Source organism: Apteryx mantelli, chromosome Z (assembly GCF_036417845.1).
Source record: "Apteryx mantelli isolate bAptMan1 chromosome Z, bAptMan1.hap1, whole genome shotgun sequence".
Taxonomy (NCBI): domain Eukaryota; kingdom Metazoa; phylum Chordata; class Aves; order Apterygiformes; family Apterygidae; genus Apteryx; species Apteryx mantelli.
In genome coordinates, this window is record NC_090020.1 from 75,459,185 (window position 1) to 75,482,753 (window position 23,569).

Consider the following 23,569-nt stretch of genomic DNA (forward strand, 5'->3'; position numbering starts at 1 on the left):
CAGTGTATTACTGGCAATCTGATGAGCCAGTATGCTGAACTCAGCCCTCTGGAGATTTCTGCTGTGCTTCAGGAGCAGAGATGCTGCCCAGGCTTTTCATTGTAGACTTTCAATGTGATACAGTTACTGCAAACCTTGAAGGCAGAGGACAATGCTCTTTCACCTGCATAATCTCTTAGAATTCAGATTAGAAACCTGAACCCTGTTTGATATGCGTGTTACCTGAGTGTGTTCCCTGCCAGTTTATTTAAAATAGTTCAGCAAGTCAACTTTTTTATGGGATTAATGAGAAACTGACAGGTAAGATCTTAAGCACTGAACTGGTTTCCTTTCATCTGCCCACCTGTCACTTGCTAAGAGGAGGAGGGACAATTGACAAACTGTTCTGATATAAAATTGAAGACTATGAATCATAAAAAAAATATATATAATCTGTCAAGGGAGTAAGAGTAGTGCGGCCCTAGCTCTGCAAGAGCTCTGTAGCACTAGCTGAAAATACTGTGTTATGCCTGTGTTGCTGTTACCCACAACATCCATTTTGATCTAGGGATGAAGAGCCAGGGGCAAGAGAGGGCAGACATACAAGTGTGTGTAGACATACAAGTGTGAAAACACCAATTTAGAAAGACAATTGGATAAAAGCATTTAATGGAGGAAAGTAAACTAGGGCATCTTCTAGTTGTCCTTAATAACTTGAGGAGAAAAAAAGTTAAAAAAAGCTAGAAGTTTCTAAGCTATGGGAAAAGTCCTGATACAAATTCTTAATATACAGATTCTTAATGTGCATATGCTTTTCTGTGGTACCTGTATGAGACTAGCTGACAAAGCATTCAATCTCACAAGCACTGTATGTAGTCCCTCTGAATGCAACTGTTCTGCTGCATGTCCTTGAACATTCTGTAAGGTTGCAAACACTTCTACCAGGAGGGGAGGCTGTCCTGCCAGATTTTCTTGTTCTCAGATGGGTCAGACTTTCAGCTGCCTGTACAGAAAAACAAAAGGAAAGTTCACAGTTAATACATGAAGCCTATTCCCTTGCATCCTGGCTGTCAGGTCTTCCCTATCAGCCTTATAGCCATATGACAGATGCAGTTGTACAGGTCCATATGATCACTTTTGTGTTCTGCCCCATTCCTTCAGCCTCTTAAAAGGAGGAAGGCTTACCTGATTGCAGCTGTGAGACTCTGATACCAGTCATTAATATCTTCTTGGTCACTGGACATCAACAAAAGTGTCTTGTGTGGAAAGGAAAGCTGAAAGAGAAGCAGAATCTGGTGCCCCTCTGTACCATCCCTTGCCAAGGTGGTAACTGATACAGCAAGAGACATGAGCACTGAACTTCTGACTCAGCCCTGCATGCAGATTTCCACCATTTTCTTTCCCCCTGAGAAAGAAAATGAGCGTTGGTACTAGGGGAAGCCAGAGGCTGGACTGTACAGAGCCAGTGCCAAACTTGTCTCACTCCAGTCCTTCCAGCTACAGATGACAGTTCCCTTAGATTTATATACTTAATAGGATGCTTGGAAGTGGGCAATGCTAGTTCTTATGTGCTGTTTGTGCAGTTTTCTCCCTTGTTCCAAGCTGCCCCTAAGAGTTCTTTGCTACCACCACCCACAGATTCACAGCTTGTCCAGAGAGTCTTCCTTACAAAGCATGAGCCAAAACACGGCTCTCCAGGTGCTGCAAACTGAGAAGAACTCAACTTGAATCCTGTACCTATGGCATTAGCCCCAGTTAAAGATTCTGCGATACATAAGGAGTTAGATGCTTGAGCAATATCCATTGTGATACCACCAACATGTTTCTGCATTCTCTGTTTTCCAGGATATCCTATAAACTCAATCCACTGTCACTGTAATGCTGCTTATTACTTGTCAGGCGACTGTGGGGGCTGTCCCCAAAACATGCTCTGATGAGGACACTGTCAGAGTCTTTGCAGTCCCTCCTCATCTGAGCTAAGTGAAGCAAGCAGCAGCCTGTATTCCACAGTGCTCAGGAGGGCCTATACTGTTAAGTGAAAAAGGACAACCTACCTCACCCAAGAAAATAGTTGCCCTAACTCAGACTAGTTCTTGTATTTAGCTTTGTCACCCTTTTGTCATCTCAGTCCTACCACTGCTGAGACAGCTGGAGACTTGGTTTGCAAGTCTGACCCCCACTGATGCTTCTGCAAGGCAGAAGAAGGAAGACTTACACTGAGGAGCCCTCCCTGGCTCTGTGTGTGGCCAAACACTTTATCCACGGTGCACTCCTGAAGCGGGTAGACAGCCTGGCATGTGAATTTGTTTGAGTTCAACAGGTGCAGCGGATGGCATGGCTTTGTTGCAATAAAGATATCAGAAAAAAGGAAGAACATCCTGCGCTTCAGTTCTTCTCCCTTTGAAGGCACCACCAAAAGCCAGCCTTCCCGGATATACCAGCGCCCTGAGCGTGCAAGAGAAATAAAGACAGTTGTCAGATAATCACTGGCCAAAAAAGGGCATAACAATGCCACAGAAACCTTTTTTTCTACCTTCACCCAATAGTCCACATGTATGAAGCAACAATCACAATCACGTTCACAGATATGTGGGGATATGTCCTGGAGACCTTTAAACACAGTGACTTCAATGCTCTTCTCCAAATGCAGTACTGTTTCTAGACGACCTCTGCAATAGCAGTGTTTTGTGAAGGCATGGGTGAAACCCCAAGTGACCATTTCACAAGTGTCCAGACTGGAGACATTTCTCACAATGTCACATGTGTAGCTTGGAGCATGCTCTTGGCATGGAGAACACAGTCACACAAAAGAAACCTGTTATCCAGGTAGATGATCTTACATGCCAGTGACTGTGACCTTCTACATCTCAGCTGTCAACACAAATACTCTGATTTCTGGCACTGTTTAACCACACAGATAAAAGATTATTATCGTGTATAGGGTGTGACCAGAAGTCTATGCAGCTTGTAGCTTAAAATAAAACAACAGTCACTGAGCCCTTGACACTCAAAAAGGGTATGGTTCCTGCATGGAGAAGGCAGAACACTGCTACTTATATTCTTCCAAAATTCAAGTCTTTCTCTCATTCTCACCTAATGCTTACTCTCCTGACCTCCTTGGACTCCCTGTGACTAACTTGCTGACGACATATCATCAGCTCCTTCTACCTGAATGTCAGGCAATTAAGCTGCTGCTTATCCTTACCAAAAGACTTTTTTTAAAACGAAAAACTACTAATAAAAGTGACCAAATTACTTACTAGTTACATTCCTTCACCACCTATCTGTGGAATTTGGGCTGAGAGAGGAACATTGGTTAACATGAACTGGGTCAGAGATGAAGGCAAGCCTACTTCCAGTTATCTCAGTTTGGCAGAGGAAAAGCAGAGCTGTCAGTAAGACCCACCTGGTGCCAACACCTTGGTCTTCTGTCCTTTGAGCAGTTTTTGAACCCGAAGTAGCTGCAGTGAGTTCTCTCTATTACGAATGATGTCTTGGACCCATCGAGATACCTCAGAAACACATTTCACAGCCTCTGAAATTATAGCAGCATATTCTGAGGTTGCACAAGTGACTACATGCTACTCCTCATCTATCTTGATGTGAAAAGAAAGGTGAAATTAAGAAATGAACATTTTAAGCTGAGTATCAGTGATGAAGTTGCTCATTAATTTCAGCAGGAGATTGGACCTCCAGAGGCCCCTTTCAACCAACACTTCTATGGTTCTAAAAGACATATGTTTGCCAATGAAATATTAGGCAAAAGAATAATTTTCTGAATTTGAAGGCAAAAATAAAGAAAAAATGCCCCACTACAAGTGATGTTGACTGCTGGTAGATGATAAAGGACCTAGGAAAAACTGAAGCACTTGAGCGACAGAGCTCTTGTTTCTCTGATGCAACCTCTAGGCCCTTCCCCCAGTCTGTCACTCTCCATTACTATTCCCTGTACCTGCCTCCTGGGATATATCTCTTGATCAAGATGGTGATGGGAAACAGTAAGGCCCTAAAACCTCAGACAGAAGAGGATATATTTTTTCCTGTGGGAAGTAGATGGAAGATGAGGATTAGCAGGGAGGTTAACACTGATCAAAGTAGCAGCATTTATAAGGGGGAAACATACTTGCAAGTTTCTGGTACTCTGTGTTGTCTGGGCTGGTGTTCTCCAGCAGGTCTCTGAGGAAGTGTTTGTACCTAAGATAGAAGGAGTAGTTTTATTTCATAAACAGATACCGGGAACAGCAGCCTCTCCTGTTCGTGAAAGATGATGACCCATACTTTCTTCTCCACTGGGAGAAAAAAAAAAAAATCCGAACTATGCAATCTGAACCTGAAGGGCCAAGCCACCCCCGACTTCAGCCCTGTCATCCTCAAGGTACCTAGTAAATTGCCTCCCCTTTTCCATAAATCTATAGCATTATGTTCTCTCACCTCTGTGATACCCAGCATCACACCCTAAAAAGCAGTTCTTTTTCATGCGAGAACTCTGCCATCTAAAGGCAGTTTCTAGCCTACCAGCTCTGATCAAAAGCCTGTCATCACACATTCCTCCATCCTGGGCCACCTAGATAGCGGACCAGTTCTGTCATTCTCCAGACATGTGGTACACTAATTATATAAATCTTATAGATAGTTTTCAAGGCCCTTTGCTGCAATCCCCATTGCCACATACAAGTCAGAACCAAGGCAACACCAACATGCATCTAGAAAGAAAAATAAGAACCAAGAAGTTTCCAGACAGATTATCAGCAAGCCTGGGAAACAGTCAGTGTCCAGCAATCCTACTGGCACCCATTGACAATAGTGAAGGTCACACAACCTCATTCACACTGCCAAGCCTGACTGGTCCCCTTGTTCCCACAGAGCATTTTACTCACTATCCTCCCAAAGAAGGCAGATCAGGAGCTTAGGAAACATTTAAACATTTATTTTGAGACTCAGACTGAAGAAAGACTCCACGAGAACATATACAAATTTCACACACGCACAACCTCCCCCCGCCCTGCCACAAGTCTAACCAAGCAGCTCTGCATCTGTATCTGACAAGCTGGTTAAGACATTAAATAAAGCTACCCGAAAGACTGTGGTATACTCGCACACAATTATCTTCAAAGAAATCAGACTGTCCTTCCTCTCTCAAATTTGCTTTAGCATTGATAAGAGCAGCTACTTGACCTACAACAGCAGCAACTGGAGTTCCAGCAAACTAACTGTGCTCTCTATTACCCAGGTACCCCTCCCAAGAAAGGACAGCTATTGAGTGCATGCAGCACCCTCTTGTCCTGCCCTTCAAAGGATGCCTCAAAGGGAGAATGCAACAATCCAGGCTGGATGTGTCCAGACTGAGAAAAGTGACAGGCACCAAATAAGAGGAAAGCATATGGTCCTGATAACCAGAGATGGGAGAAAAGCTCCCCTGACTTCATTAATCTCATTTCTTCCCAAGAGCAGTTATCTACAAGAAGGAAGAGTCACAATGTTCTAGATCAGCAACCTGCACAAAAGCAGAGAGAGACCATCTCCATCAGACAGTCCCATTTCTGCAGCACTTCAGACAGCTTGCTCTTGTCCAGGGCCTAGCTTCAGTCACTTACTAAGATGACAGAAAGCCTCCACTTCAATTCTACCTCAGAGCTAAATGAAGGACTTGGGAGCCAGGGCTAAACATAGCCACCTCTCTGCATCATCTCCCATACAAGTACACTGGTTCCACTTTACAGGCACACCTACAGGCCTGTTTCACTGCAGTCTGTATGCTCCAATTTGAAGACACACTGAGGAACTCTACCTCCAGTAGCAATCAAGACACTACTCATATGTTATGTTCCTTTTCGCTTCTCAGACCAGCACCGTGAAGACTCAGAATTGCTTACTTACTGGTGCAATCTCTGCAGGGGCAAAGGAAGCAGGTCTTCTAGCTTCCTCCCTTGAAACTGAGGTCGAGACTCCTGGAGTTTCTTAAACCGTCGAAACGACTTGTTCTTCTTCAACTGCTCCTGTATGTGACAGAGCACACAGCCTTGAGACTGCAGAAGAAATATGCACTCTAATGGTCTGTGCCAGAGCTTAGAAAACAGAACTCCAGTCCTAAACACAAGCATCAGCAACCTCTTTTGTGGCCATGGACAAACTGTTCCCTTTCTCCTAACCACCATTTTCCCAAGGGTAGTTGGTAGTGACAACCCCTGTTCATGCACAGCAACATAAAGCTAGTTTACAGGGCACACAGAAACAAAGAAAAAAAGAAGGGTAGCTTACAGATAAAAAGCAAGGAGTCCATCAGTGGCTTTTGTCACTCATCTCAACACAAAGCAATGCAGCCCTGTGCTTTCATTGCTTCAAGGCAAGTATCCAAATCGGCTTATTTTTCCCCTTGGGACACCAAAAGTGCATGCATATGCATACGAGCAGAGCAGAAACATATTCTAATACTTCCTACAGCTGTGAACAAGCTCTGACAAGAACTGGTAGTCAGGTGATATGAATTCCAGGTAAATTTTTCAGGATTTCAGAAAAAAATATATCCTTCCAAAATCTCTTGGAAGACAGACTGTATCTGAAGAGGAAGGTGGAAAGAGGAGAGAAAAAAAAAAGCAGGGGGGGAGGGAAATCTTTTTTTCTACTGTAGAAAAGAAAGAACAGGGGAAGGAAAAAGGAAATTCCACTGGAACTGTTTGGAAAAGCTCTGCTCCCCACAAAAAAAAAAAAATCATGCCTGAAACAACAAGCATCAAAAATTTGAAACTTTAAATGAGATGCTTTCATCGTGCTGTCATGACAGAAAGACTGGGAAAATAGCAGCAGCACAGAAAGCGGAAGAAAACTGATCACTCCAGAAACAGAAGTAAGAGAAAGGGAAGAATGTAGCTGTTTCAGAAGTGGAGAAAGAGAAGGAGGAGAGAACAGGAAGGGCACAGGAAATGATTACCTTCAAGGTTTTATTTGCCTGCTCCAAATTCTCAGAATAGTGGCCATAAAGCTCCAATTTCTGACATAAATTTTCCAGTCCTAGTCCCAAATTCCCTCTCTCCAGGTGAAATGAGAGAACCCTGTGCACAAGGAGGAAAGATAACTATGGAGAAATACATCACTTACAGCATTTTTTCAGCTCCCTATGGTTAGCTCCTACCCTGACTTTCGTTCGTCAGTCACCACCTCACATCCAGTTTCCATCCACAGCATGTACGTAATGGTCACAGTGTAAGCTACAGAAAGCATCCCTTTTTATAGAATACTGCAGAGCAGAGTTACTGAGTTTAAAACCAGTATGCAGACAGCAACTGGGTATCCAGACGTGTGGATACAAATCAGCAGTTTCCCGATACATCTCCAAGTGCCACCAACGCTAGCAATGCTAGAAATGAATGCCTGTTTCACAAGATGTTGGGTTTACTTCCTGAAATCTTGTTTCCTCATCAGTATAGAATCCTCCCCATATAATTAAAGGAACTATATCAGACTGTTCACTTACTGGCTGGCCAAATATACGGATTCTAGGGGTCCAAATATGGTTTCCAGCACAGCAGGTTTTAGCGTCCCTTTGGCCTTTAAAATTGTCACGAAGAACTAAGTAGGAAAGAGAGAACACATCAAACAGTTAACAATCACAGGTCACTCGGAGGTTGTTCGCAGCATGCAGCAGCAGCAGAAGTTGCAGCCTGCACTCTCTTGAGCTCAAAAGGATATCAAGCATTGGGAATGCCTACCCAAAAAATCATCAGATGTAAGCCTTCTTGGCAATGTTACCATAACTTTACAGACACACGTGTAACAGCACTACAGTACTGACTGAGTCTATTTCAATATTCCTCGACACATCTGTTTTTAACCACATTGTTCATTATCTTTGTCTCCTCTGTGCCCCTCTGTTTCATAGATCTCAAACATCTAGAGCTACGTGCCCCATACAAGCACAGCTTTATGACTTACAACTGGATATGGACGAAGCCAAGGGGCCAAAAACACAAGCTATCAGATGTAACAGAGGAGGTAAAAAATACTGCCAGCAGTTCAGCCCCAACAATATGAAGAGTTGGGATTTGTCCCATGCTGTAGAGATGCATCAGAGTCCTGCTCTATGACACTTCCCCATGAAAATATGCTGCCTGAAAGCACCCACATCTCAGGAGGAGCCAAAATACTCACTGTGACCACCAGATCCAGCTGCCCAAGATACTTGTGTTCAGTTTCCAGTAGCTCCTTGGCTGTCCGGCTGCGCTTTCTCTCCCAGCGAGCCCTCTGCTCTTCAACAGTGTTTACTCCAGCCGTAAATGGCAGGGGTGAATCACTCATGGTAGACTCAGGGCTGAGATACAGAGAAGTATCCTGAAGAGCCAAGAGAGACAGACACATGACAAATGCACAGCCTAGGCTGTAGGGTAGGATTCTGAGCTACAAACTACACTTTGCTATGGGAGAAGGGAAGTCAGTTACCAGGGATTGTTATTAACAGCTTTCTTGTGCATTCCTGTTTGTAGATACAGGAGTCCTGCATCAACCAGAGGAACAGTGTTAGAAAGATCAGACTGTGAAAGCAAGAGAAATAGTACATGATGACGGGTCTGTGAGCAAATCTCAAGCATTCAATCCCACCCATTTTTCTAGCCCACAAGCTACTGCTTCCTGTGCTTTGCCTGATTCTACATGTAACATTCTCAAAAAAATCAAGGAAGTTGGGGGGTGAAAGAGGTGCTGCTGGTAGGCCTTCTAGAAGTAGAAACCAGCCACAGGAATTGTCTTGGGAGAGAGAGAGAGAGCTCTTGCTTGTTTTCCCCAGAGGTTTTCTGAGAAGTCAGTGATTTGCATGATTATTTTCTAACAGTAGTTTGTGGTCTCAAAGATGAGAAAGACTGAGCAACTGCTATGAATCATACTACCCTTATTAACTGGCTTCTCTGCTGCCGCAACAAGAAGGTCGTGGTTTTGTTATATGCAGAAGAAACATCAACTATTTTGTCACCAGAGAAAGAGGCATGTGTTACCAGAGCGTTGGTTAAATATCGCTCCATCTTTTAAACAAAAGGCAAAACAGCCTGCTGCATGCTTGCCACAGCATGAAGCAAGATACAATCTGTCTGCAGTTTCTGTGGAAGTTTGCCTCACTGTCTTGAAATATCCCCCACAAAGGTTTTGGCTCCTGTAGGGATGGGCTATACTAACGTAGAAAGTTTGTATTCCTCAAATACAGTCTTCATTCTAAAGACATTTCAGATACCTGAATATAAGCCATGTAACACCTGAAAGATAAAGGCCAATATTTGAAACAAATAAAAATTTTGCAGAAAATGTGTACAGAGAGTCATTTGATGTGCTAGCAAAAGTCCGTATAGCTGAAGGGACACAGGCAGTACTTTATAGTAGCAAGAGTTTCTCCAGAGGTTTATTCTCACAGCCGTTCAGGAAACAAGAAGTCTAGCTGAGGCCAGGTCTTCGTCATTGTAATAGGGCAGACCTGACATTTTGGTTAGCCAGAGAGGTAGAAATACAGATAACACTAAGCAAGAGCTCAGCATCAGCCTGAAGTTGCAGAGTACTCACAGATAAGACTAAAATGATCATTCATACAGTATTTTTAGCCAGGAGAGGCTGATGTCATGATCGTGAACCATTTACCTTTTGCAGCCCAATTTGTTAAAAACAAACAACCCCCCCCCCCAAGCAAACAAACAAAAAAAACCCCACACCCAACAGGTCTGACCATATCTCTTTTGCATAAAACAGTGCAAATACTCCCAGTATGCCAAGATATATTATACAATAACTCTTTCAAGTCTCTAGGGTTAGACCTGTCTGAAACCTGCTGGAAGACTGGAAAATACTTCATCTACAGGTGACACAAGCAGGTCAGCTTGCTTCTTCCCAGATACAGAATAGAAATTATGATTATACTTTCTGTACAGTTAACTACTCTGTGATCTGTTAGAAATATTCCCTGTAACATTTCTAGAATTTCTTCTTCATATTTTTAATAGTCTCCAAAAATCTCTCTTTATTATCTTAGCCCAACCACCCTTGATATTTCTCTGAAGTCTTAACAGCCTAGTGGGTCAGAGCTAAGGGTCATGTCCTTAGCACTATATCCTATCTCCAAGGACAGTGACATTTCCACGTGCTTGCAGTCCACACGCTCCATTTCCTTACTGTTGCATCCCAACTAGACAGAAACCAGTGGGTGTTTTACCACCAAAACAAGTTGAAGAGTCCTGGAAGACCAGCTTGCAATTAGGACTAATTCCCTAATGCCACTGGGCACACAGCTTGGTGGATTCTTTGCGGAGCAGAGGGCACATTTCTGATTTGGCTCACAGGGTCCTTTGATTTGGGCCCCTGCAGTGAGCAGGAGATCATGGTGCTCACATGCACTGAGTGTGCAGGGCCTCTTGCAGAGGTCCTTTCATTTGGACTATCTCCAAACTAGGGCAGCATCCACCACGGGCATCCACCTCAGGGGAAAACCAAGTGTTCCTCAGGGTGCATTGCTCCATGCCTTCCTCCAGTTCCCTATTTTCACAAGTTTTGACTGTTTGGATGTTGCCTTCTCCCTTCTGTCATTCATCATTCCCCATGACAAAAATTTTAAAAAGTCAGCCAACTGTGGAAGAGCTGCAAGAAGGCAAGCACACAGCCTCGTGCTTCCCCAGCCCTGGCAGCTCGCATCACTGTGACCTTCTGCTTTCAACCGCCATCTAAGGACTAGCAACCCGCAACAGATCCAACCTCCCAGCACAGCGTTGCTGTTATCTGCTACCTCCTTCTGCTTCTTATTTAAAACTGACGCCTTCCTTTCGCCGCCAGAAATCTTTCAGTCAAACCGCCGCTAGCCGTTGTGGGCCGGCAGTTGCTCGGCAGAGCCCGCTCAAAACCCTTGGAGCAGCTTGGTGCTGGTGTGGGGTGCCCGTGGGGCCAGCAGAGCCAGGTCAGACCCGCAGGAGGCCAGGGCACAGCCAGGTGCCCCAGACCCCGAGGTCTCGGCAACGTGACCTGCTTCCCTCTGGCTCGGGGGCACCCCCCGGGGAGGGCCTGCGGGGTTCAAACCCCACAGCAGCTGTCCCTCCTCGCAGGGGTGAGGAGCAGCTGGCTGCCCCACAGCACCTGCTGCCCCACAGCCCAGCCTACCAGCCCCACAGCCCAGCCCAGCCTGCTGCCCCACAGCACCCACCGCCCCACACTGCCTCCCTGCAACACCCACAGCTCCTGCCTACCAGCCCCACAGCAACTGCTGCCCCACAGCCCAGCCTACCGCCCTTCAGTGCCTGCCAGCCCCACAGCGCCCACCATCCCGCAGTCTGGCCTGCTGCCCCACAGCACCCGCTGCCCCACAGCACCCACCATCCCACGGCCTGGCCTGCTGCCCCACAGCACCTGCTGCCCCACAGCCCGGCCTGCCGCCCCCCAGCAGCTGCCGCCCCCCAGCCCCCACCAGCCCAGCCCGCCAGCCCACAGCGGCGCACTGGCCCCACAGCGCGGCTCCGCAAGGGCCCGCCCGCCCGCCGCCCCCTGGGGCCCCGCGTGGGGCCGCCGCCCGTTACCGGCCCGGGCCTTCTGCCGCCGCCCCGCGTTCAAACGGCGGCCCCGCCCCGGCGGGCGGCCCCGGGGCGGAGCGGAGCAGGGCGGAGCGGGCCGAGGCGGGGCGGCGGCGGCGGCGGGCGCGGGCCGGGACCGGGACCGGGATGGTGCCCGGGATGGTGCCGCCGGGGGAGCGGCGCCCGCGGGCCGGGGCCGGGGCCGGGGCCGGGGCCGGGGGGGACCTGGCGGCGCTGGCGGAGCTGGACGAGGCGGCGCTGCTGGGCAGCCTGCGGGAGCGGTTCCTGCGGCAGCAGGTCTACGTGAGTGCGGGGCCGGCGCGGCGGGCGGCGGGGCCGGCGCGGGGGGCGGCGGCGGCGGGGCGCTCACGGCTGTGCCTCTCCCCTCGCCGCCAGACCGACGTCGGGGACATCCTCATCGCCATGAACCCCTTCCAGCGCCTGCCGCTCTACGGCAGAGAGGTCAGTGCCGCGGGGCCGCCCGGGGCGCCCCGTCCTTCCCGCGAGGCAGCGGCGTGCGGGGCGGCCCCGCTCCCCCGCGGCCCCCTCCGCCTCCGCTCCGCTCCGCCCCGCGGCCCCCTCTGCCCCTCGCTGTGTCGCCGCAGGTCTCCGAGCGGTACCGGCGGCACGAGAAGGGCGCGCTGCCGCCGCACATCTTCGCCGTGGCCGACCGGGCCTACCACGCCATGCTGGGCTGCCGCGCCGCCGCGCCCCGCGGCCAGTGCGTCGTCATCAGGTGAGGCGGCCCCGGCGCCCCCAGGGCCCCCGACGGCCCCCGACGGTCCCCGACGGTCCCCCTGCCCCGCGCCGCGCCGCGGCGGGCGCTGGGCGCGCGGGGACCGGGCGGCGCTGCGGCCTCCCCCCCGGAGGGCTGCCCGGGTCCGGGCAAACCTCAGCTTCGAGGGGCTCGGTGAGTCAGAACCCAGCTTCGTTTGCAAACGTGCCTCCGCTCACGAGCTGGCCGGAAAACAGGCAGATGGGGCTCCTGTGGAACCAGAAAAACCAAAACCCCGTGTTGGGTTGAAAGGGGCTGGCTGCAGAGGGCAGAGCGTTGGAAAGACTGAGCTGCTCTGGGAAAAGCCGTAGGGAGCTCTTCTCTCGTGAAGCAGCTCCCGCTGCAACTGCTGTAATAAAGATGATAAAGAACAGAATAGAACAGTTTTCCCCAAATTGAGCTTCCCATATACAACCAAAGAGCGGGGTAACGAAGAACTACTTCTTCTTTACTATGAGACCTTTGGGAATCTGATCAGGGAAAATCTTATTCTACTGGGAAGTTCTCAGTACTTGAAGGAAAGCTGAGTTTCTTGTAATCAAAGAGCGTTCGAGTGTCGTGAACACTTCACTCCATGATGTCACTGCTGTCGTGTTGGAACTGCGCAGCACCACAGGTGGCATCAGCTAGCAGGGAAAGCTTCAAAATACCAGCTGATTATCTACTCTGATTAGCTCAGAGTAGACTTTAAATGTCATCTCAGTTGAAATGTCAATTGCCAGCTGTTTAATGTAGTATTTCTTTCTTTAGATTGGTATTCTGATCATGTTATCAACATTTTCATTTTACGTGGTGGGGAAATGACTTGTTGAATTGCTGCTGAGCATCACTGTGGGACTGGGAGCAGACTTAAGGGTCCAGCCACGTGGAAAGCCATCTGCGGGCATTCTCTGAAAAATCAGTATTCTGATTGATCTTCTGACAGCAGTTTGTGGTGTCAAAGATGAGAATCTGAGTTACTGCTGTGCATCCTGCAATCCTATTAACAGTTTTGTTTGTTCCTACAGCAGGAAGTTTGTGGTTTTGCTATATGCAAGCAGCAAAGTGCTCACTAATAAGATTACCTGGTATGGGCAAAGTTTGGGTTGGTGGAAGTGCGAGAGGGGAGGAAATCGCTCCTGTTAGACCATAGTTCATCAAAGCAGCATGGGGTTGTATTAGATTCCACTGTTCCTGTGCTTGAAAAGTCTCCAGGTGAAAGATGCCCATCTCCAGCCTAGCGTGAACCTGTATGCTTTCATCTGGGATATAAACACGGCCTCCCTGGCCTTCCTGTTCTCCCTTTAGTCACTCCAACTTTGTGAGGTCCAGATGGCATGTTTCAGAGCCTACAACTGATGTTGGACACAGCAGCTGCCTCCAAAGTGACAAAGGCTCATTACGATTAGGTCATCTTCTGCTGCAAATTCCACTGGCACCTGTTGCTTTCCAGCCTGGCTTTAGTCACAGCCTCCGTATGCTGTGGTAGGGCACTTGGGTCTCCTGGAGATGACTTTTCTTTTCTTCACAGCCTGGGGCATTTACACGCCTGCAGCTGGAGAGTGTGCTTGTGGGACCTAGTGATGCTCTTTCTCTTGTTGGAGGGTATGAGGGTGGCCTTGAGCATGGGGATGTTGGTTGATAGTGCCCTTGCTGAGGAGGGAAGTCACTGAAAACAAATCATTTTGCATACTGGGTAGGGACACTGTCTGGATGGCATGTTCTCAGCTGACAACAAGTCCTGTTTTGGTTGTACATATTCAGATGATGGCGGCCTGATATGTGCTTGGGATCAGGTATCCGTCGTGGGGGCTAAATGCCTCAAATGCTTTGCAGCTGTGCTATGCCCAGGGTTGCAGCTGGTGTGAGCTTGGGAAACATGGAGTAAAACTGGCTTCTGTGAAGGAGTCTGGCAGTGAGTCCTGGCATCCTCCCAAGAAGCAGTGTCTTGCTATGACTCAGTGACAGGAGTAAACTGGGACCCTGGCTCCCAGCTGTGCATCATGCTGAGACCCTGTTCTTTTCCTTCTTTCCTTTCCAACCAGAACAATTCCCAAGTCCGGTATAGTCATTATAACATGATGCTCTCCCTCTGGAAATTACTGCTCTTCTAGTCACTGTCTGGTCTCTTGTCTGGGGAGAAGAGCCCAGGAGAGCAACCCACGCTGCCTCAGTGCCAAGAGCTTTCTGTCTGGAAACTCTAGTGGAATTTACATTGTTCCACGGGCTACTGGGAGCTACAGAGCAGTAAAGCCACACCGGAAGCTCAAAGGTCGGGTGTGTAACGAAAACCTGCCCTTGCGTATACCTTCAGCATTTCCTGCATTTGTTTTTTTTCCCTATGCTTATGCTAAAGGTCTTTGCCAGAATGGTGCCCAAGGGCATGTTGCCTTGACAGGCTGTACATCCTCAGTCTTCCCAGGACTGGGGAAACTGCTTTGCATATGCTGCTTATTTGACTTAGAGGCGGAGGTGCTGGAAATATGTGATGCCAGAATGATGTGCAGTGCCTCAGCTGTTAGCCTGAGAGCAGCTTTGCGGCTGTATTCCAGTGTTCGAAAACAGCTGAAGCACGTGGATAAGTGAAAGGCCTGAGATTTGAGACTGCTGCATTGTCATGAGATCAGTACTCAGTTGTGGATATAAGAAGGATGGGGCAAATCTCTTTGTAGTAAGGGGAAGCTGTCAACCCAAGCATATGTGAGGGAATCTGTGAACCAGAATGCTTTTGAAGGGTGTTGTTCTCCAAGAGCTAGATATGTTTTTTTTCCTTAAGAAGCAGAGCAAATGCTGTTTGGTGTACCTCATCCAGAAGTGATAGTGTGGAGCGTATGCATACCCCCCAATGGATGAGGAAAAATTCCTCTGGGGACGGATCAGTACCTTGTGGAGCCCGCTGTATAAAGCTGTGGTGCAAGTTGGTACTCACATATGCGGTGTAGCTGAGAAAAGTGTGACACACTTGGATGTAGGAGAGTGCTTTCAAGCGATGGGGCAGGCACTAAGACGTAAGGGACAGGATAACTACACTTTATGGCTGGTGGAACTTAACTTTGCTTTTTCTTGGCAGTGGAGAGAGTGGCGCAGGGAAAACGGAGAGTACAAAGCTACTGTTGCAGCACATAATGAACCTATGTAAAGGCAACTCACAGCTGGAGCAGCAGATCTTACAGGTAGGTCGTTACAGGGTGATGCTTATAAATGGAGAAGTAACGCTGCTGCAAGCAGCTTGTACTTGGCTCAAGGGTCCTCCCGATGCATTATCATGCTGGAAGCAGGGGAACAAAACTTTAGCCACATTATAAGGAAATAGGGGGTAAGAATGGTGAAATAGCTGACCGCAAATTAGAAGGGGTGGAAGGATCAGTATTTCTGTTTGCTTGGAATGTAGTGGGCTGGTTCTTAAATGACATAACCATTGTGATCATTTTAGCGTGATGTCTGTAAAAAGGGATTAGGGGCTTTTTTGGAATCACTTCCTGTTTGATGTAGAACAAGGACTTTTTTTGTATTAGAGATACAAAGCCTTGATTTAATGATACGCAGGGATGGAGAATCCACGCAGCCTTTGGTAACCTTTCATTGACTAGTAAAATACTTACTCTCAGAAGCATACCTGCTATTCCTGGCTAGCTTCATCTTTGCTACTTCAATATACCTTTACTATCTGATTTTGATATTTGATCTAAAGTATTTCTATTTGAATTGCTGTCCAAGAAGTTTCTGAGCAAATCATACCTTAACCTTCCATGTGATAAGTTAAGCAGGTCAAACTCTTGGTCTGTTTCGTTATAAAGTCTGTTTTCAGGTTTCCTGTGGAGCCATAGAGGTGTTCCTGTGCTGTGCTTTGGGCTGTGGAACAGCTTGTTATTTCAGTGTAGTGTCATCCATGGTGGATCTGAGATAAATGCCTGTGTTGTGTTCTGAGTTGCGGGAACTTGATATACTTGATGGCTCTGCTTAGAGGTGGCTTGGGCCACACTAACAAGCAGTTTTTGACCTGAGCAGGTTCTAGAAGCAGAATAGCTGTGTCTGCTCAGTGTTGTGCCTGGCCTAATGAACCCTGGCAGACTTGACTGGCAATGCTTGTAGCCAATGTGCTACACCTCCTTTTGCAGCAAAGTTCACCTCAGTTCAGGTGAGCTGCTTGTGGAAAACTTAGAGGTGACAATGAAGAAATAAAACAGTCGTCTTACTTGTTTTCTGTAGATATATTGAAGGACTGAGTTAGCCCATTTGGGATTACAGTGTGGTGCTGTAAAGTTGTGTTCAGCAGGTTACCCAGCATGTACCCCAAGTCCCTTTTCCTCCAGCCAGCAAGCATTCTTTGCTCCCATATGAGTATATGCAAATATATTTGTCTCTTTCAATTCTTTTATCCAGGATATGATAAAATAGATGCTCTTGAGTACTGATGAAGTGCTTCCTATTCCATCAGTAACTGAGAAGAATGCTAAACATCAAGTGCTCGGGTTAAACTTTTCCAAATAGGTTAGATTAGATCACTTAATTTCAAGAGTGCTTGTGCTATTTGTATGCCTGTTCTAGGTAAATCCATTGCTCGAAGCTTTTGGCAATGCCCAGACTGTGATGAATGACAACAGTAGCCGCTTTGGAAAATACATACAGCTGCGTTTCCAGAAGAATACAGGTAAGGTCAAGGGCAACATTTGAAATGACTAGTTTGGGGGATGGGTAGGCATTGGAGGGACTGGAGTCAGCAGCCAGAACTTGTGGTGGGTAAAATTTGGAAACTTGATACTCTGTGGGAAGGGTGTGCAATTAAGAAAAATCCTACAGCAACTAGGGCTTTAGGATAAGACCTGGATTCAGACAGTGTGGGGTATGGGAAGGGTATTAGGGTCATGGTGGAGAGGAGGTGTCAGTTGTACTCCATCATGCCTGAAGCCCTGATTGTTTCTAATGGAGGTAAGCAGATGTCTTTAAGATAATGGGAAGCATGGAGAAGAACACTACCAGGATGCTGGGCAGCCTTAAGAGTGTTGTACACAAGATACTTATTTTAGGCAACTCTATGCTTCTATCACCAAATAAGTGATGGGGAACAGCTCGGTCAGCTTTATATTTCCAGATGCAAAGTTTACCTTGTCACCTTCTTGAGTACAGTGAGAGGTGCAAAGCTGAGCGAGTATCTGTTAGAGAAGTCACGGGTGGTACAACAAGATACTGGAGAGAGGAATTTCCATATCTTCTACTACATGTTTGCTGGACTCTCTTCAGAGGAAAAGGAGATGTATGGGCTATTGGATCCCTCACTTTACAGGTACTTCTAAGGCAGACCCCCGTTTAGTATTCATGTTGTGGGGTGGAGGGGGAAGCAGCATAGCGGAGCCTATGGCCCTGCCAGGGTAGAGCCTGGTAGGGGTGAACAAATGAATGGAAGCGGGAGCAGGATCTGAATGGGGACACATGAAGAGATCTTATGGATCAGCTTGCAAGCTGGCAGGTCTAGAATCTCTTCTTTGTTTCTCATTTGTATGACCTTGGAAAAGTTTTTCCCTTTCATGTCTCTGCTGCCACTGATCTGCTTTGTTACTTTGGGGTAGGACTGATGGCTGTGCTGATTATGTGACGATTTTGTATGGGATATACACTTTCTCAGGTACATAAGTGGACGATTTGGTACTGAAGATGTAGCTCAGCATTGGAAGCACAAATATCAAGAGGTGTGCAATGCCCTTGACATGGTGGGCTTCCAAGAACAGGTGAGTTCCAGGGACACCTCACTTCTATCTCTGCATCCTGCAGATGTACGGTTTCTTTCTGGATGCTGTTTTTTTTCCCATTTCTCTACCCTCTGAACTTTCTATGGTGCTTCCAAACCACCTGAATCTTGCAGACTTCGTGTAGAGCCTCCCCCTGCAGGCTGCCTGTGCCTTTCCCTCACCTCTCCACCTTTTGTGATCTAAGAAATATGGAAGCTCTTTGGGGCAGGTTGTATCTACACTATGGATGTTATATGCTACGCACTGGGTGATGATAGCTTTTCAGTCTCCCCTGTTGTGTGTTTTAGGAACAAGTGGACATGCAGGCAATCTTGGCTGGTGTCTTGTCTCTGGGCAATGTGACCTTTGAGCCTCAGGAGAACAACGGGTCTGTAAAAGTGAGTGAAGCTTCCCAGGGATGGCTGAAAGCTGCAGCGGTGAGTCACAAGAAGAGCTGACAGAAACATTGTGGATGTGATACTGGTCCCTGCTAGCAGTGTGACTGCATCATCCTTAGAAAATATTTTTGTTAAGAAGTGCTCTTAAATTCTTGTGTAAGGTGCTGGTGTTTTCCTGTAGGGATCTGGGGGGCTGCTCCTGCCAGTGATTGCAGGGGAGGTTTCTGTCTCTTAAAGACTCCTGAAGAACAAGGAGATTTTTGCAGAAATGCACAGTATGACCCCATGACTGCCTCTGTGTCCACAGCTAGTGATACCCAAAAAGCCAATTCTCAGCCTCTATTTTCTGTGTATCTAGGGACAATATTAGCTGTACCACTGAACTGAGTCTTGCAGCACCTAAGCTGTACAGTGATTCTGAGGCTTTTAGTTTCTTTTCCTCAGAAATATTATCTTGCATATGGCAATATTACACATATCTTCTTGACGTCATATAAAGCAAACTTTTTAAAATCGAGAGTCATGTGGTACTAAGTGTGGTGCCTTGGAGAAATTCAAGTGTATGGTATCTGTACACTAGTTTTGTCTGCTAGACTTGTAATCTTGTCCAAAGATACCATCTTAGCTGCTATCAGTTTTTGTTAATCCTGAATTAAACATTCTGCTATTTTGCCCCAAATTAACATCAGATTAAGAAGTGCGTATTTCCCTGGACCATCTCATTTTTATTATATGGGATGGATATATTATCTGTTTTGTTAACAATACAGAACAGAAAGATTTAACAAATATTTCTGTCTTCTCTGTGTCTTTTTATTTTGACCTGTTTGAAGCCACAGTGCCCTTGTTTTTCTGTTTCACTCCCATCTCTTTGCCTGTTTCCCGCCTACGCCATACATGAAACAGCCACCTACATCTGTTCAGCAGCCAACGTTTTTGTCTTGCTCTTCACTTATTGCCCACAGGAAGGGAATTCCTGTTAAAACAATTACTAAGGAGTTCAGCTGCACCTGAGTTCCCTTTGTTTCCTGTCTCCTGTGGGTTCATGTGACTCTAAAGTCTGTTGAAGCTCCCCTTAGCACCTGCAAAGCCACCTCATTGTGGTGCTATACAATAATAAGTCATTAAACCATTCAGCAGGGACTGGTGTATAGCTTCCACGGAAGGTGAAAGGTGGCAGCACTGGGAAATTAAAATGCAAAGTATTTCAAAGAGTGAGCAAGAGCGAGTTTGATCACTACATGGGATAGTGAGGATCTCAGAGCATACATCTGACTCTACTGCTGCCAGATGTTAAAGTAATATTTATATTACAGCAGAACTCTGAGGCCTCAATCTGAATCATGGCTCCATTACACTGGGTGTCACACATGCACAAGGAGATACAGTCCCCACATAAGGGTTCAGTATTGGCTATCCCCATCTATTTCCTCTCTCCCAGGGTCAGTTTGGAGTTCAAGAAGATGAACTGTTGAAATGTCTCATTTGCACAATGTCAGTGACCCGGGGAGAGCAGATTCAGCGTTTTCACACCAGGCAGCAGGCGGAAGGTAAGAAACATATGAATCATAGAAGTACTGAGTAGAAAGACTGTCCTGCGTTTGATGAAAGGGTGTCCCTACTCATGTGCAGTTTCTTCGTAGTAAAGATCTCTATCTGTGCAGCTTCCTTGTTTCTCTTGCATAAAGGTAAGTATATCTATGCTTGTCCTCTTGGACTCATTGACACATAGGATCATGAACACTGCTTTTGTTTGCTCTCCAGGAGATTGTAGAGCTTAACTGAGAAACCAGGAAATTATCCTTGCTTTCTCCCTCAAATCCAGTCTTGAAGACAACTGTAGATATTTGTGCAAAAGAGGGGAAGGCTGCTGCTGCAGAGTGCTGGCAAGGTACAGAATCCTAGGTAGTAGTTGAAGAAATAACTAAGAAGATCAGTGTCATAGCACAGTGTCAGGGAAGGAGTGAAATGTATGGGAAGTATGTTTAAAATAATAAGTGTGAAGTGTTACTTTCTCTTTCAGTAAGAAAAGAAATTAACCCAAGATAATCTTCACAAAAAGGTTGAGTTAAAATAAAAGACATTTTTTAAAAATAAACATGAAATCCCAGAATTTCTAGATTATTGATTTAAAAAAAAAATAGAACAAAAAAGTGAAAACTTAGAATTATTTACTTCTGTTTCCCAAATGTCTCCTCTTGCATCTCTCTAGACAATAAAATAAACATCTCCAGTCAGTAGTGCATCGATGGGTCATGTCGATTTGGTCTCCCTCTTCTTAGAATGTCAGCACATTTTTCAGCAATTGCATTCTCCTTGTTTAAATGCTTCAGACAGCCACTGTGGGCTAGCAGGAAGTTCAAGTGTTTGCAGTGGAACCATTCAATTTTCCAAATACTACTTGGAGGCTTTAGCTTGAATTTGATTGTGATAGGGCTTATACTCAGTAGACAGGCAGAGGAGGAAACAAGTCTCTGGATATTCTAAAAAGCAGCTAGACTTTTTTTTTTTTTTTTTTTTTTGAAATGAACTTTTCCATTTTATGTGATTTTTACAAGTACTCTAGTACCCATATCTGGTCTTGTAGGAATATCATGAAGACTTCAGAATGGAGGAGTTCTGTCTGAGCTTGCAGAGGGCAGGGAAGATCATCAGACATCTGATTAGTTGCCATCTCCAAAACAACTTCATAAACTATTAGACATTGTTGCTAGAGGTGGATGTGCTGAGCCAGCTTGTATGCTGTGTTCCCCACTCTCCTTGGAGCCCTTCAGTGAGTCACTGTCATTCTCTGTTGCCCTGTACAGATGCTCGAGACTCCATTGCAAAGGTGGCATATGGCCGAGTATTTGGCTGGATTGTTTCCAAGATCAATGAGCTACTGGCTGAGAATGTGGATCCTGAGGTGGAGCTGAGGGAGATAGGTGAGTTCTGCTTGTCTTGCTCCTGTTCTGCCCTCAAAGATGCATCCCTGAGCCATGATGGAGGAATAGCGCAATATGAGGTGTCATGAAGATTGCATTCAGGGTTACATTTTCAAAGAGATGATCGTGCTGGAGATACTAGTTAACAGAGTGAAGTCTGTAGGGCAGGAGCCAGCCCAGGGCAGCCGATTGGTCAGAAGTAACTGTGAGACTATAGTTCTGGGATGCTCTCGCTTTGCAGAGGAGCTGGGGCTTGATGTGGGGGATCTCCTAGCTAGTTCTCCAAAAGGAACTTTGAGAGATGTGCAGCTGACAACTTGGCTCTGTGGGCCCCAACGGCCATATGACAGTAGTTATGTGTTGGGGTATTTAGCTACCTGTAGGGATGGTCTGCAGGCTCCATGGCATGCTCATCTCCCCTCTTCTAGGAATCTTGGATATTTTTGGGTTTGAAAACTTTGCAGTGAATCGTTTTGAACAGCTTTGCATAAACCTGGCCAACGAGCAGCTGCAGCACTTCTTCAACCATGTAAGTCTGCAGTGGATGATCTCACGTGGCGTGGCGGGAGAAAGCAGAGCACTGATCTACCTGGTACATGAAGGAGAGTGGGAGGAAACAAGGACCATTGCCTGGAAAGATAGAAATTGTGCTTGGCACAGCAGGGTATAGAGCAGCAACCTTATCTGCCATGGCAGAGGAACCACTGGTGCAGGGAAAGTAGGAGCAGATAGGTCAAGTAATGACCAGACTAGTAGAGTAGGAACCCATGAACATTGTGGTGACCTAAAGCAGGAACATCTCTTATGTGGCAGCAGCAGTGAGCAACAAGATTATGGATGGGCATGCAGAACAGCAATTTCATCTTGGGCCTCTGATCCCTGAATAAGAGAGCCATGCCTCTGTCCTCGGCTCAAGGTGGGAATGAAGATGTTCAGGGTTGTCTAACCAAGTGTGGGGGCTCCAATCTCTGCTTTCTCTATCTTAGCACATTTTTCAGCTGGAGCAGGCTGCCTACAGGGAGGAAGAGCTGCCTTGGGAAACTATTAAGTTCAGCAATAACGAACCCATTCTGGTGAGTGATATAAGACTGACAGAAGTGAGGTGCTCCATCCAGCCGAGAGGAGACTTCCTCATTCCGCCATTGGGAGGAGATGTATCTGGGAAGAAGCTCTGCAAATGGTGATGTAGGTGAGAGAGTACTGCTTTAGTTATGTCTAATGACTCTCCTTTCCCTGCAGGATCTGCTCTTGGCCAAACCACTTGGGCTGCTGTCTCTTCTGGATGAGCAGAGTGCATTCCCTCAGGTATGAGTGAGATAGGAGACAGAGAAAATGGCGTGGAGAACGTGGCAATGAATATCTGTGCTGCAGAGAGAGCTCTAATGTTGGAGTGTGACTATAAAAAGCAGGATGAGTAGAGGTGTTCCTGTGTGTGGATGATGGGACAGGACAGCCAGATCAAGGACAGTCCAATGATATCAGCATCCCTGCGTAGAGTCAAATAAGCTCAAGTACAGTCAGAAATTGTTGCATGGTCAAGGCCACTTCCAACACTTTGTTTTACTTCCGTGTGCCCTGATCAGGCCTATGTTGCAGCTTTATAGTTTGATTACGAAAAATGTTTTCTTGCAGGCAACTGATAAAACATTTGTGGATAAACTGAACAGCAGCTTTAAGGGGAATTTGCACTTCCAGCCAGGCCGGGGCCGTGTTTTGGGCTTCAGCATCGTTCACTATGCTGGGAATGTAAGTACGGTTTTCAGGAAGTATGCTTTGCAATGTATGTAGGGGAGAAAAATGTGTTGCTTGACAAATAAGGCTTTGAAGTTAAGCAGTGTATAGTCCCACAGGAGTGATGTGTTTCCTGGGAGCTGCCTTCTAGGGTAAATGGAGCTCTTTAGAAAGTATGGGAGGAGAGATGACTCCTGAAGAAAATGGGGCTTCTCTGGGAATCATGAGGTTTTAGAGGTATTTATGTTATACCTGTCATCACTGTATTGGAGCTCTGGTCTTAAAATAGCCCTTCATAAAGCGAAAGCCCTGTAGGCGAATCTAGTGGCTTATGTTTAGCTGTCAGGGGTCCAGAGTATAAAAGTCACTAATTTATTGTAAGCACTGAGCAACCCAGTGAGAGCAGCAGAGCATTTTGAAAATGAGGGCACTTATTTGCATATTTAAATATGAAAGCATCTTGATTTAGGGCTATTGTGTATAACTTTACTGCCACCAGTTCTGAATGCATTGGCCCAATATATTGAATTGATTG

General features: G+C 46.6%; 2 protein-coding genes across 5 annotated transcripts in view; one reads left to right on the forward strand and one right to left on the reverse strand.

The window, feature by feature from the left end:
* Window positions 1-631: 631 nt before the first annotated feature.
* On the reverse strand, window positions 632-11,745 carry ARHGEF39 (Rho guanine nucleotide exchange factor 39). 4 transcript variants are annotated; one of them, XM_067316256.1, is made up of 10 exons: window positions 11,727-11,745; window positions 8,413-8,467; window positions 8,125-8,304; window positions 7,451-7,545; window positions 6,908-7,028; window positions 5,857-5,975; window positions 4,103-4,173; window positions 3,386-3,514; window positions 2,195-2,424; window positions 632-982 (listed from the first exon to the last, which is right to left on the reverse strand). In XM_067316256.1, exons 3-10 carry the CDS (start codon window positions 8,269-8,271, stop codon window positions 815-817), a joined length of 1,080 nt encoding a protein of 359 aa, XP_067172357.1. In that variant the 5' UTR covers window positions 8,272-8,304; window positions 8,413-8,467; window positions 11,727-11,745; the 3' UTR covers window positions 632-814. The 4 variants fall into 4 exon arrangements, with proteins under 4 accessions (XP_067172357.1, XP_067172356.1, XP_013816548.2 ...); XM_067316255.1 differs by lacking the exon at window positions 11,727-11,745 and adding an exon at window positions 11,508-11,526; XM_013961094.2 differs by lacking the exon at window positions 11,727-11,745 and adding an exon at window positions 9,194-9,483.
* LOC106499560 (myosin-IIIb-like) overlaps window positions 11,649-23,569 on the forward strand; it is a 28,304-nt gene continuing 16,383 nt past the window's right edge. Inside the window, exons 1-14 of the mRNA XM_067316445.1 lie at window positions 11,649-11,804; window positions 11,898-11,963; window positions 12,107-12,237; window positions 15,326-15,428; window positions 16,804-16,906; window positions 17,383-17,539; window positions 17,879-17,981; window positions 18,290-18,418; window positions 19,821-19,929; window positions 21,187-21,303; window positions 21,732-21,832; window positions 22,290-22,376; window positions 22,543-22,608; window positions 22,936-23,049. Of these exons, the coding sequence (XP_067172546.1) occupies window positions 11,649-11,804; window positions 11,898-11,963; window positions 12,107-12,237; window positions 15,326-15,428; window positions 16,804-16,906; window positions 17,383-17,539; window positions 17,879-17,981; window positions 18,290-18,418; window positions 19,821-19,929; window positions 21,187-21,303; window positions 21,732-21,832; window positions 22,290-22,376; window positions 22,543-22,608; window positions 22,936-23,049 (1,542 nt within the window). The remainder of the gene's footprint in view (window positions 11,805-11,897; window positions 11,964-12,106; window positions 12,238-15,325; window positions 15,429-16,803; window positions 16,907-17,382; window positions 17,540-17,878; window positions 17,982-18,289; window positions 18,419-19,820; window positions 19,930-21,186; window positions 21,304-21,731; window positions 21,833-22,289; window positions 22,377-22,542; window positions 22,609-22,935; window positions 23,050-23,569) is intronic.

Bases quoted from the DNA above. Each gene is read 5' to 3' on its own strand.
- ARHGEF39 (XM_067316256.1), bottom strand. From the start codon at position 8,271: ATGAGTGATTCACCCCTGCCATTTACGGCTGGAGTAAACACTGTTGAA. The intron at 7,546-8,124 runs GTGAGTATTTTG...TTTCCTACTTAG, and splicing joins AGCTGGATCTGGTGGTCACA to TTCTTCGTGACAATTTTAAA. The intron at 7,029-7,450 runs GTAAGTGAACAG...CCTTGTGCACAG, and splicing joins TCCGTATATTTGGCCAGCCA to GGTTCTCTCATTTCACCTGG.